This window comes from Pan troglodytes, chromosome 2 (assembly GCF_028858775.2).
Source record: "Pan troglodytes isolate AG18354 chromosome 2, NHGRI_mPanTro3-v2.0_pri, whole genome shotgun sequence".
In the NCBI taxonomy this organism is placed as follows: Eukaryota; Metazoa; Chordata; class Mammalia; order Primates; family Hominidae; genus Pan; species Pan troglodytes.
Window position 1 is genome coordinate 35,996,509 of NC_086015.1, and position 13,518 is coordinate 36,010,026.

Below are 13,518 nucleotides of genomic sequence, written 5' to 3' on the forward strand. Positions count from 1 at the left end.
CCCGGTCCACCCGGATATGGACCCGCCCGGCCTGACAGGCTCACACGCACACTCCCTCTCTCGGTCTTCCGCACACGATCCTGCGCCAGACGCTCCTACACAGTAACCTGGAAATTATCACCGGCGGAGCAAAGTCACAGCTCAGGGAGGCCCTCCGCGTTGTCTGGCGGAGGAGGGGAGTGGCAGGTGATCCTCACAGGTAAGCTCGCCGGGCATTTTCATGCAGCAGGATTATGATAAATGCTTAACAGACACACTGCTGTGCTGGGGTGAGGTGCGCGAACTCTCAGGTTTGTGCGAGTGCTTCCTTAAATTGAATGTCCTAGGTCACTCACTGGCCTAACCTAATCCCCTGCCCTGAATGGCACGCATAAACCTGGCAAGTCAAAACCTATCCATTGTTACCACACTGCACGTGCACCTAGGAGCAGAGGCTCTGAAACCCGGAAAACTGCTCCGGAGGCAAGGGAAATTAACAGATATTTACAAACATTGATGGATTCTCTGTGTTGGCTGTAACTTCTGCGCCCCTCTTCCTACCTAAAGATACTCTTTCTATCCCACTAATATTTTTTGTGAATATAGATATCCATTGTAATCTGAAGTATCAAAAATTACCTAGAAAAAAGCTTTGAGGAACTCAGACTCTCTCTCACACACACACACACACACACACAGACAAAACAAAAGGTGATAGATGATAGGTGATCTCCGTCCAAAGGATCTACAAACCCATCAAGCAGATAAATACTTCAACAGTTAAAAAAAATTACTAAATGGAAGAGTCAGCTCTCAAAGGGACAGTTCCCCGAGCCCAACCCCTTTCTAGCTTCACATCCTTCCAGGAAGATTTCATGGGTGGTTTAGCTCTAGAGATGCACGGAGAAGCTTCTGGAGTTGAAGAGAAGTGGTTGTGCCCCTGAGTAAATTACAATTCCAGGTGCCTACATAGTGTTAAAAAAAAAAAAAATCTGGGGTGGAGACGGGGTTTCGATGTGTCGGCCGGGCTGGTCTCCAGCTCCTAACCGCAAGAGATCTGCCAGCCTCGGCCTCCCGAGGTGCCGGGATTGCAGACGGAGTCTCGTTAACTCAGTGCTCAATGGCGCCCAGGCTGGAGTGCAGTGGCGTGAACTCGGCTCGCTACAACCACCTCCCAGCCGCCTGCCTTGGCCTCCCTAAGTGCCGAGATTGCAGCCTCTGCCTGGCAGCCACCCCGTCTGGGAAGTGAGGAGCGTCTCCGCCTGACCGCCCATCGTCTGGGATGTGAGGAGCCCCTCTGCCTGGCTGCCCAGTCTGGAAAGCGAGGAGCGTCTCTGCCCGGCCGCCATCCCATCTAGGAAGTGAGGAGCCCCTCTTCCCGGCCGCCATCACATCTGGGAAGTGAGGAGCGTCTCTGCCCGGCCGCCCATCGTCTGAGATGTGGGGAGCACCTCTGCCCTGCCGCCCCGTCCGGGATGTGAGGAGCGTCTCTGCCCGGCCGCCCCGTCTGAGAAGTGAGGAGACCCTCTGCCTGGCAACCGCCCCGTCTGAGAAGTGAGGAGCCCCTCCGCCCGGCAGCCACCCCGTCTGAGAAGTGAGGAGCGTCCTCCCTCCTCATCCGGGAGGGAGGTGGGGGGGTCAGCCCCCCGCCCGGCCAGCCGCCCTGTCCGGGAGGTGAGGGGCGCCTCTGCCCGGCTGCCCCTACTGGGAAGTGAGGAGCCCCTCTGCCCGGCCAGCCGCTCCGTCCGGGAGGGAGGTGGGGGGGTCAGCCCCCCGCCCGGCCAGCCGCCCCGTCCGGGAGGTGAGGGGTGCCTCTGCCCAGCCGCCCCTACCGAGAAGTGAGGAGCCCCTCTGCCCGGCCAGCCGCCCCGTCCGGGAGGGAGGTGGGGGGGTCAGCCCCCCACCCGGCCAGCCGCCCCGTCCGGGAGGTGAGGGGTGCCTCTGCCCGGCCGCCCCTACTGGGAAGTGAGGAGCCCCTCTGCCCAGCCAGCCGCCCCGTCCGGGAGGGAGGTGGGGGGGTCAGCCCCCCGCCCGGCCAGCCGCCCCATCCGGGAGGGAGGTGGGGGGGTCAGCCCCCCGCCTGGCCAGCCGCCCCATCCGGGAGGGAGGTGGGGGGATCAGCCCCCCGCCTGGCCAGCTGCCCCGTCCAGGAGGGAGGTGGGGGGATCAGCCCCCCGCCCGGCCAGCCACCCTGTCCGGGAGGTGGGGGCGCCTCTGCCCAGCCGCTCTGTCTGGGAGGGAGGTGGGGGGGTCAGCCCCCCGCCCGGCCAGCCGCCCCATCCGGGAGGGAGGTGGGGGGGTCAGCCCCCCGCCCGGCCAGCCGCCCCGTCCGGGAGGGAGGTGGGGGGATCAGCCCCCCGCCTGGCCAGCCGCCCCATCCAGGAGGGAGGTGGGGGGATCAGCCCCCCGCCCGGCCAGCCACCCTGTCCGGGAGGTGGGGGCGCCTCTGCCCAGCCGCCCCTACTGGGAAGTGAGGAGCCCCTCTGCCCGGCCAGCCGCTCTGTCTGGAAGGGAGGTGGGGGGGTCAGCCCCCCGCCCGGCCAGCCGCCCCGTCTGGGAGGGAGGTGGGGGGGTTAGCCCCCCGCCTGGCCAGCCGCCCCGTCCGGGAGGTGAGGGCCGCCTCTGCCCGGCCGCCCCTACTGGGAAGTGAGGAGCCCCTCTGCCCGGCCAGCCGCCCCATCCGGGAGGGAGGTGGGGGGGTCAGTCCCCCGCCCGGCCAGCCGCCCCGTCTGGGAGGGAGGTGGGGGGGTCAGCCCCCCACCCAGCCAGCCGCCCCGTCCGGGAGGGAGGTGGGGGGGTCAGCCCCCCACCCGGCCAGCCGCCCCGTCCGGGAGGGAGGTGGGGGGATCAGCCCCCCGCCCGGCCAGCCGCCCTGTCCGGGAGGTGAGGGGCGCCTCTGCCCGGCCGCCCCTACCGGGAAGTGAGGAGCCCCTCTGCCCGGCCAGCCGCCCCGTCCGGAAGGGAGGTGGGGGGGTCAGGCCCCCGCCGGGCCAGCCGCCCCGTCGGGGAAGTGAGGGGCGCCTCTGCCCAGCCGCCCCTACTGGGAAGTGAGGAGCTCCTCTGCCCGGCCAGCCGCCCCATCCGGGAGGGAGGTGGGGGGTCAGCCCCCCCCCCCCGGCCAGCCGCCCCGTCCGGGAGGGAGGTGTGGGGGGTCAGCCCCCCGCCCGGCCAGCCGCCCCGTCCGGGAGGTGAGGGGCGCTTCTGCCCGGCCGCCCCTACTGGGAAGTGAGGAGCTCCTCTGCCCGGCCACCACCCCATCTGGGAGGTGTACTCAACAGCTCATTGAGAACGGGCCATGAAGACAATGGCGGTTTTGTGGAATAGAAAGGGGGGAAAGGTGGGGAAAAGATTGAGAAATCGGATGGTTGCCGTGTCTGTGTAGAAAGAGGTAGACATGGGAGACTTTTCATTTTGTTCTGTACTAAGAAAAATTCTTCTGCCTTGGGATCCTGTTGATCTGTGACCTTACCCCCAACCCTGTGCTCTCTGAAACATGTGCTGTATCCACTCAGGGTTGAATGGATTAAGGGAAGTGCAAGATGTGCTTTGTTAAACAGATGCTTGAAGGCAGCATGTTCGTTAAGAGTCATCACCACTCCCTAATCTCAAGTACCCAGGGACACAAACACTGCGGAAGGCCGCAGGGCCCTCTGCCTAGGAAAACCAGAGAACTTTGTTCACTTGTTTATCTGCTGACCTTCCCTCCACTATTGTCCTGTGACCCTGCCAAATCCCCCTCTGCGAGAAACACCCAAGAATGATCAATAAAAAATAAAAAATAAATAAATAAATAAATAAAAAATAAAAATAAAAAAATCTGAAAAGAGCTTGCCTGGACCAAATTTGAAGCCATTCAGAGCTGAATTCTAACCTATGACCTTGATCAAATTACCTCTTTTACCCTTAGTTTTCTCACTGCAAAATGGGACAAATGATACTGGCTGTAATAAACTATGCAAGAATGTTCATTTGTTCAAAATATTTACTGCCGCTTCCTATGGAAAGAGTATCCTTACTCCACATGGACCTCAGGCTTGGCCATGGAATTGCTTTGAGCAATGGAATGTGAACAGAAGTAATGAATGCCCCTTCCAAACATAAGCTTTAAGAGCAGTCATATGGTTCCACCATCTTTCTCTTTTCCTTATCCCAGGAGAGCAGCATGTCCCGGATAAGGACTCTCCTTAAGCTTGTGTCCTGGAGTGAGAAGGCGTGGAATACAGCAGATCCTAAGCCAGTTAGTGTTGGCCATGTAACATGCACAAAATGTTTGTTTGAAGCCATTGAGATTTTAGCATTATTTTTTACCACAGCATAGCTTTGCCTAAGCTAACTTACTGATCATATATGAGTGTTCATTGAGTCCTGCATTGACATACAGACTGAAGGTGGGAAGGTAGGTGCATACTGGACTATAAATGTCAGCATTATGTACCAAAACAACATGCCTTTTATTGGAGACTGCCACCTTAAGCTCCTGCTAAAAGAGGAGAAGTGTCATCATTTTATTTCATATTACCTAACCTATGCCACCATTACTCCACCTTATGCAGCCAACCTAAGACTGGATGAGCTAGCACAACAAATTCTCACCTTGGACTAAAAAATTAGACCCTTGAGATAGACCAGTTCAAGTGGGGAAGGAACTAAGCTAAAAGGAATAGTCAAGGCCAGGATGGGGCAGGAGCAAGCCAGCCGTATGGGATCAAAAATGTCCAAGTCGGTAGCAAGAGGTGAGTGGAGCAGATGTGCTGAAAGTAGAGGCTATATCATGAAAGAGTGATGAAGCACATGCTGTTCCTCCTGCTGGTGACACTATTCCCTGCTCTCTTCACCCGGTTTGTGTTTCTCACCCGTGGAGTTATGGATTACAAGTCACTTCTTCCAGAAAGCTTTCCTTGACCTACCGTAGTATAGCAAATAGGGAAAAGGTACCTGCAGAATTATGTTTGGAGAGGAAAAAGTCTTTATGTTTGAAAAACAATTTGGAAAATACATAATAAGTTGGCAAAAAGTATTTGAAATACATACTGTAATGCCCAACAGGTTCATCTTGCTTGTTACCCAGAAAAGCCAATGCAGGTTTTTGCAATAGAGGAAGAGTTTAACAATTGTTGGGCCAGCCAAGCTGGAGGACAGGAGTGTATTATTACTCAAATCAATCTCCCTGAAAATTCAGAGCCTAAGGGGTTTTTTTGTTTTTGTTTTTGTTTTTGAGACTGGAGTCTCGCTCTGTCACCCAGGCTGGAGTGTAGTGGCACGATCTCAGCTCACTGCAAGCCCTGCCTCCCGGGTTCACGTCATTCTCCTGCCTCAGCCTCCCCAGTAGCTGGGACTACAGGCACCTGCCACCATGCCCAGCTAATTTTTTTGTATTTTTAGTAGAGATGGGATTTCACTGTGTTCACCAGGATGGTATCGATCTCATGACCTCGTGATCCGCCCACCTCGGCCTCCCAAAGTGCTGGGATTACAGGTGTGAGCCACCGTACCGGGCCCACCTAAGGTTTTTTTTTTTAAGGATAGTTTGGTGGGCAGAGGGCTAAGGATGGGGAATGCTGATAGATTGGGTTAGGGATGAAATTATAGAGAGTCAAAGTTTGTCTTCTTGCACTGAGTCAGTTCATGAGTAAGGGCCACAGGACCTGATGAGCCAGTTTACCAGACTGAGTGGTGGCAACTAGTCCGTCAGAATGCAGGGTATGAAAAACACCTCAAACACAAAACTTAAGTTTTACAATAGTGGTGTTATCTATTAGGAGTGATGGGGAGGTTAGAAATCTTGTGACCTCTGGAAAAATGGCAGATTATCATTTAACTATGCCTTTATCTTAGCAAAGTTCAGACCTCTCTTAATCCTGTGGCCTTTCATTCGTTTTACAAAGGTAGTTTGGTGTTCAAACAAGGAGGGAATAGTTTTGGAAAGGGATATTACAATCCTTGCTTTAGGGTTAGACTATGAACTAAATTCCTCCCAAAGTTAGCTGTGGCCTATGCCCGGGAATGAACGAGGACAGCTTACAGGTTAGAAGCAAGATGGAATCAGCTATGTCAAATTTTTTTTACTGTCATAATTTTGCAAAGGCACTTTCGGTATGATTAAAAATATTGGCTAGGCCAGGCGTGGTGGCTCAAGCCTGTAATCCCAGCACTTTGGGAGGCCAAGGTGGGCGGGTCACTTGAGGTCAGGCATTCAAGACCAGCCTGGCCAACATAGTACAACCCTGTCTCTACTAAAAATACAAAAATTAGCTGGGCGTGGTCATACATGCCTGTAGTCCCAGCTACTCAGGAGGCTGAGGCAGGAGAATCGCTTGAACCCAGAAGGCAGAGGTTGCAGTGAGCCAAGATCATACCATTGCACTCCAGCCTGGGCAACAGAGCAAGACTCCATCTCAAAAAAATTTTTTAAAATAAAAAATATTGGCTAAACACAAATGCTCAATATAAGGACCATTTCCTTAATTTACCCAGATTGCATAAATCATTTAGAAAAAATTTTAAACGTAAATAGAATGACTGGAAATCTGACAGCCATCACAGACCATGTAAAGATTTTGGGAATGAAGCTATGCATGATTGGAGCAATAAGATAAACACATTATACTTCTTGAAATAATGGACAGAATCAGTAGTTCCTAGTAGGGAGCTGACTACCCCATCTTCTTCTCCATATGGACCTGGAGGACTGGTCTGGAGTTTCTAGTGGTTGCTTCTGAGGCTCCCTCCTCTAGTTAGAAAGCCTTAGGAGGATGTTCATGGACCAGCAAGTAAGTGAGTGGACATTGACTTCATTGGCCAGATGACAGGAATGAAGCTTGGCCACGAATAGAGAGAAAATTATCACAACCAGATCACTCTCTGATATCAACTTGGTCATGTCTGTGTTAGAAACATGTGGTCTGATGTGTTGTACGTCCCAAATAATAATAACAATAACAGCTAATGTATATTGAGCACTATGTGCTAGACTCTGCTTTAAATGTTTTACACATAGTAACTCATTAAATCCTCACAACAACCACATGAGGAGATCTACAGTTCTTACTCCCATTTTACAGGCAGAGGAAACTGAATTGAAGAGAGAGAGGTTCAGCAACATCCCCCAAATTCTGGTGGAGCCAGGATTTGAACTTAGGCAATTTGGCTACTGAGCCTGAGTTGTTAGCCACTGTATTATACCACTTGCTTCGTAATGAATCCAGTTTCATTTCCTCTACTTAATGAAACTGCAGAAAGCACAGCTCAGTGCCTGGAATTCCATTTCCTGTTATATTTTTATGCATTTAGGAATTGATCCTCTCATTACCACTCTGAGAGAAGCAGTACAGGTGTTTGGGCCCCTAGCACCCAGCCACAGGGCCTGAACACAATCATACTCAATACATGTTTATTGCATGATAAATGAAGCCCAGTTTTACTGAGGAAGAAACAGAAACTCAAAGAGGAGGAGCTGATTCTGAACCAAGGCCTTCTGACTCCAAGTCCAGTGTTCTTGCTGCCTGAACTTCAGCTGTGACATGTACATGCAACCTTACCATCCAGTGGGAAGAAGAAAATACCAGAATTAAGGTATGGACAGTCCACTATCCAGTGAATAAACAGCTCCATTAAGATTACCCTGAGAGGGCCAGGCGCGGTGGCTCACGCCTGTAATCCCAGCACTTTGGGAGGCTGAGGCGGGCAGATCACGAGGTCAGGAGATCGAGACCATCCTGGCTAACACAGTGAAACCCTGTCTCTACTAAAAATACAAAAAAAAGTTTATATTTTTTATACGAAAAAATACAAATATACAAATAAAATAGGCGCCTGGCCTTTTATTATTATTTTATTAAATAGATGCTCACTTTCAAAGATTTGCACACAAAATTATAAAGTAAAAACTGAAGACCAGGTGCAGTAGCTCATGCATATAATCCCAGCACTGTGGGAGGCTGAGATGGGAGGATTGCCCAGGAGTTCCAGACCAGCCTGGGCAACCTGGAGAGACTCCATCTCCAAAAAAATTTTTAAAATAAGCCAGCCACAGTGGCACATGTACCTGTAGTCCCAGCTACTCAGGAGGCTGAGCCAGGAGGATTGCTTGCCCCCAGAAATTTGAGGCTGCAGTGAGCTATGATTGTGCCACTGTACTCCAGCCTGAGTGACAGAGCAAGACCCTGTCTCAAAAAAAAAAGAAACTAAAAAATTATTTCTAAACCACTGCTAATAATGTATAAATATATATGTGTATATATACTTTTATATATGTATGTCCATATATATGTATGTGTATACACACACACACACATATATATACATCTCCTTCCCTTCGTCCAGACACTCTTCTATCTACATAGTTGTATATCATTTTATTCAAAAACAAGTTCATACTATAAAACATATAATACTTTCTAATTTACCTTGTTCACTGAAGAATATAGTATAGACAATCTCCTTTAGAGCTATATTATCCTTTGTAACAGTTTCAGAGTATTCCACTGTCTATATGCACCCTAATTTAATCATTCCACTACTGATGAACACTCATATTTCAAGCTTTTGCTATTGTGAGAAATGTTCTTTAAATATCCTTTTACATTAGTTTAATTATTTCCTTAGAATAAGATCCAATGACTGGGCCAGGCTGCATACACTTATAAATGTGGCTCATGTACTACAGAATTAACCCCCAGAAAGTCTGAACCAATGTTTACTATGCTGGTTCTGGCTAGATCTAACATGTCAGACCATTGGCTGGATGGACTAGGCTGGCCATGTTTGAGCTGGGCTCTCTAATCCACAGGGTCTCTCATCCTCTAGCAGGCCAGCCCAGGCTTGTTTTCATGGCATGGGGAGAGTTCCAAAGAGAGGAAGCAGGAAGGACCTCCTGAAGCCTAGTCTGGGAACTGGTATAATGTCACTTTGCCACATTTCAACTAACAGTGCTAGAAGACTGGGACATTTATAAGCAAAAAATTGAAAGACCTATACTTCACACTTTATGCAAAAGTCACCTCCAAGTGGATCAGAAACCAAAATGTGAAATGTAAAACCATTAGATTTTCAGGGGAAAACATAGGAAAAAATATTTATGAACTTGGGTTAGGAAAATGGAGCAAACACATGTTGCCTTTTGTGATAAGGGAAGGATGATTAAGAGGGCAAAACCAAGGGTTCAGACAGGGAAGCCAAGAACCCCAGAGAAGTATTCCCAGGCCTTGAGACCTAATCACGGAAATTGCAACATTTGCCCAACTGGCTTTCAAAATTGCCTTGGACCACTGACCGCTTTGCACCTCCTGTTTCCGCCTCTTTGAACAAGAATATCTGGAGCAATTATCCTGTGTCTGCTTCACCATTGTGTTTTGAGTGTGAAGGGGCAGATAACCAGTCTCTTTAGTTTCACAGATCAGAGGAACAGCACTTACGGAGCTAAACTTACTAACCTGAGGAGCCTCTCCTACCTAGACCTGACTTAGATGGTGAGATTGTGGACTTGAAGCTAGTGCAGTAATGGGATGAGACACTGGGGGCCATTGAGGAGTAGGATGAGTGTGTTGTACATGTGGGAGGAATATAAAAAAATTTGTGGCCAGAGGGTAGACTGTAGTGATTTCAAAGCTATGCCTATAGATTCCTCTCCTTTAGAGGTGAAACTTAATTCCTCCCCTCTTGAGTGTGGGATGAATTTAGTGACTCACTTCTAATGAATACAATATGGCAGAAGTCATGGTATATCATGTCCAAGATCAGCTTATAAACAGGGGAGTGCTCACTCTCGCTCTCTCTCTCTCTTTCTCTCTCCCCCTGTCTTTCTCTCTCTCTATCATCAGTCACTCTAGGAAAGCCAGCTGCCATGACATAAGGATACTCAGGCCACCAATGGACAGCCCAGGCAGGAGGCATGAAGGTGTGCCAGCCACTGTGTCAGTCACCTTATAAGCAGATTTTCTGAGACCTGCTAACAGCCATGTGAGTGACCTTGGAAGTAGGTTGTCACCAGTCAAGCCTTGAGATGACTGCAGCCATGACCCACAGCTTGACTACAACCCAGAGAGACACTGAGCCAGGAACACCCAGCTGAAGTGCCTCCAAACCCCGACCCACAGCGACTGTGAGATAATCAGTGTTTGTTGCCTTAAGCCACGAAGTTTGTGATAATTTGTTTCTCGGAAACAGATAACTAATACAGAGCAGGAAGCAGATCGCCTCAGTGAAGGTCACACTGCAGCACTATTGATTTCTAAAGACTCATGTTACGTGAGGAAGCAGCTCAGAAGAGGAAAGAAAAGGAGCCAGGCATGGCTCTTCCTCAGGGACACTTGACTTTTAGGGATGTGGCTATAGAATTCTCTTTGGAGGAGTGGAAATGCCTGGACCCTACGCAGAGGGCTTTATACAGGGCCATGATGTTGGAGAACTACAGGAACCTGCATTCTGTGGATATCTCTTCCAAATGCATGATGAAGAAGTTCTCATCAACAGCACAAGGCAATACAGAAGTGGACACAGGGACATTAGAAAGACATGAAAGTCATCACATTGGAGATTTTTGCTTCCAGAAAATTGGGAAAGATATTCATGACTTTGAGTTTCAATGGCAAGAAGACAAAAGAAATAGCCATGAAGCAACTATGACACAAATCAAAAAGTTGACTGGTAGCACCGACAGATATGATCGAAGGCATCCTGGAAACAAGCCTATTAAAGATCAGCTTGGATTAAGCTTTCATTCGCATCTTCCTGAACTCCACATATTTCAGACCCAAGGGAAAGTTGGTAATCAAGTTGAGAAGTCTATCAACGATGCTTCCTCGGTTCTAACATCCCAAAGAATTTCTTCTAGGCCCAAAATCCATATTTCTAATAATTATGAAAATAATTTCTTCCATTCGTCATTACTCACACAAAAACAGGAAGTACACATGAGAGAAAAATCTTTCCAATGTAATGAGAGTGGCAAAGCCTTTAATTTTAGCTCACTCTTAAGGAAACATCAGATAATCTATTTAGGAGGCAAACAATATAAATGTGATGTATGTGGCAAGGTCTTTAATCAGAAGCGATACCTTGCATGCCATCATAGATGTCACACTGGTGAGAAACCTTACAAGTGTAATGAATGTGGCAAGGTTTTTAATCAACAATCAAACCTTGCAAGTCATCATAGACTTCATACTGGAGAGAAACCTTACAAATGTGAAGAATGTGACAAAGTTTTTAGTCGCAAATCAAATCTTGAAAGACATAGGAGAATTCATACTGGAGAGAAACCATACAAATGTAAGGTTTGTGACAAGGCTTTCAGGCGTGATTCACACCTCGCACAACACACTAGAATTCACACTGGAGAGAAACCTTACAAGTGTAATGAGTGTGGCAAAGCCTTTAGTGGGCAGTCAACACTTATTCACCATCAAGCAATCTATGGTATAGGGAAACTTTATAAATGTAATGATTGTCACAAAGTCTTCAGTAATGCTACAACCATTGCAAATCATTGGAGAATCCATAATGAAGAGAGATCTTCCAAGTGTAATGAATGTGGCAAATTTTTTAGACATCGTTCATATCTCGTAGTTCATTGGCGAACTCATACTGGAGAGAAAGCTTACAAGTGTAATGAGCGTGGCAAGACCTTCAGTCAGACATCATCCCTTGTATGCCATCATAGACTTCATACTGGAGAGAAACCTTACAAGTGTAATGAGTGTGGCAAGACCTTCCGTCACAATTCAGCCCTTGTAATTCATAAGGCAATTCATACTGGAGAGAAACCTTACAAGTGTAATGAATGTGGCAAGGTTTTTAATCAACAGGCAACCCTTGCACATCATCATAGACTTCATACTGGAGAGAAACCTTATAAGTGTAATGAATGTGGCAATGTTTTTAATCAACAAGCAACCCTTGCACGTCATCATAGACTTCATACTGGAGAGAAACCTTACAAATGTGAAGAATGTGACAAAGTTTTCAGTCGCAAATCACACCATGAAACACATAAGAGAATTCATACTGGAGAGAAACCTTACAAATGTGATGATTTTGACGAGGCCTTCAGTCAAGCTTCATCTTATGCAAAACAAAGGAGAATTCATATGGGAGAGAAACATCACAAGTGTGATGATTGTGGCAAAGCCTTTACTTCACATTCACATCTCATTAGACATCAGAGAATCCATACCGGACAGAAATCTTACAAATGTCATAAGCGTGGCAAGGTCTTCAGTTAGAGGTCACTCCTTGCAAAACATCAGAAAATTCATTCCTGAGATAATTGTTCCAAATGCAATGAGTATAGCAAACCATCAAGCATTAATTGACATTAGAGTCAATTCAGCATTGACTTGAGTTTCAGTTGACTTGACATTGAGTTCAAGCATTAATTGACATTAAAGTGTTTACGTTAAGAGGATTGGGCTGGGCAGGGTGGCTTACACCTGTAATCCCAGCACTGTGGGAGGTCAAGACGGATAGATCACTTGAGGTCAGGAGTTTGAGACCAGCCTGGCCAAAAGACGTGAGCCACTTTTCCTAGCCTGTTTTTTGTTTCTGATAGAGATTTTTATGGGTATTGTGTTGAATCTAAATCACATTGGGTTATATAATCATTTAATAATATTAACCTTTCCAATCCATCAATATGGGCCATATCTCTATTTATATATGTTTTTAATCATTTTGATCAATGTTTGTAGATTTCAAGGTACAAACTTCTCACCTTTTTACGTTTATTCCTAAATATTTCTTACTGTAAGTTCTCTAGCAAATGGAAGTGTTTTCTTAATTTTCTTTTAAAATTGTTTATTGTTAATGTATAGAAATTTAACTAATTTTTGGTACTGATATTGTATTCTGCAAATACACTGTGTTTATTAGTTTCAGTAGTATTTTAGTTGACTCTGTGATTTTCTACACAGCAGATCATGTCATCTACAAACAAATACAATTTTACTTCTTTCTTTCTGAAAAAAAAATGGATAACTAATACAGATGCCTACCCTGAAACCTGCCATTTTTTGATCCTTATGTTTTGGGATCTTTCTCACTACCACTGACCAACTTTTCATATCCTGAAGATATGAAGCAGTGAAAATAAGGGAATTCAAGACAGGCTAAAAAAAAAAAAATGCCAGGCGCAGTGGCTCATGCCTGTAATCCCAGCACTTTGGGTGGATCACTTGAGGTTAGGAGTTTGAGACCAGCCTGGTCAACATGGCAAAACCCCACCTCTACAAAAGATACAAAAATTAGCCAGGCGTAGTGGCACGCACCAGTAGTCCCAGCTACTGGGGAGGCTGAGGCAGGAGAGTCACTTGAACCTGGGAGGCAGAGGTCGCAGTGAGCCAGGATCGCGCCGCTGCACTCCAACCTAGGCAACAGAGCGAGACTCCATCTCAAAAAAAAAAAAAAAAGATATGTCAGTGTGGTGTAGGCAAAAAGTATGGACACATAGAAATATGGAACAGAATAAACAATCTAGAAATAGTTTCATATGAATATAGTCAGTTGATTTTGACAGAAGTGCAAAGGCAATTCAATGCAGCTTTT

General features: G+C 47.6%; 1 protein-coding gene across 1 annotated transcript; it reads left to right on the forward strand.

Annotated features, from left to right (window-relative positions):
* The first annotated feature begins 70 nt into the window (after window positions 1-70).
* Window positions 71-12,853, forward strand: ZNF860 (zinc finger protein 860). Its single transcript, XM_516348.8, has 2 exons — window positions 71-199; window positions 9,798-12,853. Exon 2 carries the CDS (start codon window positions 10,218-10,220, stop codon window positions 12,198-12,200), a length of 1,983 nt encoding a protein of 660 aa, XP_516348.5. The 5' UTR covers window positions 71-199; window positions 9,798-10,217; the 3' UTR covers window positions 12,201-12,853.
* Window positions 12,854-13,518: the final 665 nt, after the last annotated feature.